Source organism: Littorina saxatilis, unplaced genomic scaffold, assembly GCF_037325665.1.
Source record: "Littorina saxatilis isolate snail1 unplaced genomic scaffold, US_GU_Lsax_2.0 scaffold_410, whole genome shotgun sequence".
NCBI lineage: Eukaryota > Metazoa > Mollusca > Gastropoda > Littorinimorpha > Littorinidae > Littorina > Littorina saxatilis.
The window spans coordinates 16,374-20,000 of NW_027128866.1; the positions used below are offsets into that span (position 1 = coordinate 16,374).

The 3,627-nt window shown below is 41.2% G+C and overlaps 1 protein-coding gene across 1 annotated transcript in view; it reads left to right on the forward strand.

Moving 5' to 3' along the window:
* The first annotated feature begins 2,650 nt into the window (after window positions 1-2,650).
* Window positions 2,651-3,627, forward strand: part of LOC138957188 (chelonianin-like) — a 2,671-nt gene continuing 1,694 nt past the window's right edge. The window contains exons 1-3 of the mRNA XM_070328346.1: window positions 2,651-2,895; window positions 3,317-3,388; window positions 3,605-3,627. The exon at window positions 3,605-3,627 is cut by the window's right edge and continues 44 nt beyond it. Of these exons, the coding sequence (XP_070184447.1) occupies window positions 2,866-2,895; window positions 3,317-3,388; window positions 3,605-3,627 (125 nt within the window). The 5' untranslated portion in view covers window positions 2,651-2,865. The remainder of the gene's footprint in view (window positions 2,896-3,316; window positions 3,389-3,604) is intronic.

A 3,627-nucleotide genomic window follows, 5' to 3' on the forward strand; every position in this document is an offset into this window, starting at 1 on the left:
ACATCGACCAGCAGATCGCAGCCATTTCGGCGCATATCCTACTTTTCACGGCCTATTATTCCAAGTCACACGGGTATTTTGGTGGACATTTTTATCAATGCCTATAAAAATTTTGCCAAGAAAGACCCTTTTGTCAATCGTGGGATCTTTAACGTGCACACCCCAATGTAGTGTACACGAAGGGACCTCGGTGTTTCGTCTCATCCGAAAGACTAGCACTTGAACCCATCACCTAGGTTAGAAAAGGGGGGAGAAAATTGCTAACGCCCTGACCCAGGGTCGAACTCGCAACATCTCGCTCCCGAGCGCAAGTGCGTTACCACTCGGCCACCCAGTCCTCACTGAACATGAACATATAATTACCAATCTTCCAGAGCCCACGCGTACAAAGTTACAGCATGGTTTCCAAAAGCCGTAAACCATATTTGACCTTATATGGACATTAAAATGACGCGTTCACCATATAAGGAACATACATTGCTGTCAAAGAGTGAACGTTGTCGTGCAAAGTGGGATTTTGTTTAACTGATTGATTGATATTCTTAACGGACACTAGTAATACACATCTCTGGTGCAGAAACACATACATAAACGCATTTTGACCACCGGCAACATGCTTGAACACATGTTTAGGAACTCCTTCTCGCCAACTCGGTTCAAGGGAGGTGACTGCTCATAGACATTGAATCTTGCTGTCGTAATTTTACTCTCCCATCAACGTGTGTGTGTGTGTGTGTGTGTGTGTGTGTGTGTGTGTGTGTGTGTGTGTGTGTGTGTGTGTGTGTGTGTGTGTGCGTGTGTGTGTGTGGGGGTGTGTGTGTGTGTGTGTGTTTTTGGGTGTCATGAATAACAGAAGATTCTAAGGTCCGCAACTTGTTTTATCATTAGTTAGAAAAGGTTCTAAGGTCGGCACTTAATTGTTTTATCATGAGTTACAGAAGGTTCTAAGGTCGGCACTTGTTTTATAATGAGTTACAGAAGTTTGTGAGGTCAGCAACTTGTATTATCATGATGTAGAGAAGGTTTTAAGGTCAGCAACTTGTTTTATCATGAGTTAGAGAAGGTGCTAAGGTCAGCATTTGTTTTATCATGAATAACATAAGGTTCTGAGGTCATCAACTTGTTTTGTCATGACTTAGAGAAGGTTCTTAGGTCAGCACTTGTTTTATCATGAATAACAGAAGGTTCTAAGGTCCGCAACTTGTTTTATCATGAGTTAGAGAAGGTGCTAAGGTCAGCATTTATTTTATCATGAATAACAGAAGGTTCTGAGGTCACCATTTGTTTTATCATGAGGTAGAGAATGTTCTGAGGTCTGCACTTGTTTTATCATGAATAACAGAGGGTTCTAAGGTCCGCAACTTGTTTTATCATGAGTTAGAGAAGGTGCTAAGGTCAGCATTTGTTTTATTATGAATAACAGAAGGTTCTGAGGTCATCAACTTGTTTTGTAATGACTTAGAGAAGGTTCTTAGGTCAGCAACCTGTTTTATCATGACTTAAAGAAGGTTCTTAGGTCAGCAACTTGTTTTATCATGATTTACAGAAGGTTAATCGTAGGTCAGTACTTGTTTTATCATTAGTTGAACAAGGTTCTAGGGTCAGCACTTGTGTTATCATATGTAACCGAAGTTTCTATCATGCTGACTGTTTGCAAATAATAACAGACGTGTTGAGAAAATAGATATTAACGTGAGCCTGATCGGTTTTTTTAGATTTCAAAACTTAAATTTCTATAGGCTATTTAGAACGCGATAAAGAAAAAGGGTCTGGGTCTGATTGCTTTAACATTCTACAGGTCACTCGCAACCAGTCCTGGCCTGTCAATTTATTCACATGGTACACTAAAATGATAATAACATTATATAGCATGCTTATTCGCTGGTTTCTGCCTGCTTCTCTCTATAACGACTGAATATTTGGAACATCTGTTGCAGCAATCGATTCAAAATGAACTGAAGCTGCGCAGTTATTTCTTGCCCAGAGTGTCTAACTGAGCAATCAAATGTTATTTATTACACATAGATTTTCAGCCGTTGCATTCATTATTCGCTGACAAAAAAAAATGACATAATGTCTCGCACAGTTTATGAGAAAAATACTTTTAAATTATGGGTACGTACGTAGGTTGCCAAAGTAAAGAACGAGGAGTGTGCTCTCTTCGTGTTTTGGAAAACAATTAAATGCCATGCCATGATCGAATTTAAAGGCAGATATCATCATTCAAGATCTGGACAGCACGTATTCAAGATCTTTGTTATGGCCTGTGTGGTTCCGACAAAGTACTTCCTTGAGTACATTGTTGTTCGTTGTTGTTGTCGTTTGTTTGGTAGGCGCCTACTTGAATTTTCCCCCCGTGTTGTTGTTGTTGTTGTTGTTGTTGTTTGTTGTTGTTGTTTGTTTCGTGCTTGAATTTTGTTCCGTGTTGTTGTTATTGTTTCTTTTTGTTGTTTGTTTACCTAAATTACCCACGAAGAACGTCAAGTAAAAATCACTGTCGTTGTATGTCGGTTCTCAGCTGGTATGGGTCTTTAACAACATCCACAGGCAGGCAAAGGTTCCGTTTTATTGACAGCCAATGATCTTACATCTCTTTTTTATGACGCGCGAAAAAATGGAACCATCAAACTTTGTCATTCTTTGGATTCCCATTTGATCTTTTCAGGAGGATATAATTATGCAGAGAGAAGAAAACCATTTGCATCAAGCCGACAATCTTTAAAAAGCCGGGTCAGTGAGGCCTTTAGGTAACTTCTGTTCTTGATCGACAGTTTGTTTGCTAAGACATACACTCCACGTTGTGTTTTCAAGACGGATATACACGGGGGGAAACGACACTGGTTCACAACACAAAAAGTTGCTGCCATGTTGTTCATCTGCCTGGTACTTGCCTTGGTAGGTTTTCTTTTATTCGTTTTCTCCGTGCAGCCTCTCTCTCTCTCTCTCTCTCTCTCTCTCTCTCTCCCTCTCTCTCTCTCTCTCTCTCTCTCTCTTTCACACACACACACACACACACACACACACACACACACACACACACACACACACACACACAATCACACAGACTGAAATTGACCAATGTATCGAGGTAAGGTGATGTAACATTGAGATATGTTAGATGTTGATGCAGACGTTTAGTCGTTTGGTCTATTCCATTTGGTCCATAAGTAGCCTCATCTTTCCAATCATCTTGGTCTATTCTATTTGGTCCACAAGAAGTCTCATCTTGTCAATGTATCTCCGCGCGCCGAGTGTACGTAATGGTTGTTGATCAATTCAGTTCTGGCAATATATCATGAGCCGTGGTCCGTTGCAGGTGGCCGGGGGCGGGTTAGCTCAGCTGTCCAGCATCGGCCTGCCGACAACAGGGGGAACATGTGCCAGCACCGTACGTTTCTACCTCTCTCGTTTACACACACACACACACACACACACACACGACGGGAGAGATTCAAATAGCCACGCCTTGGTTAGTTGCTTGCATGGTTGCTTGTTTGAGATTAAACACAGACAGAACTTGTTTCTGCGCATTAAATTGACTCACTGCTTTATGTATTCTTGATGACCTCTGTGTGTGTGTGTGTGTGTGTGTGTGTGTGTGTAGCTATGTTTGGTAGGAACGATGTG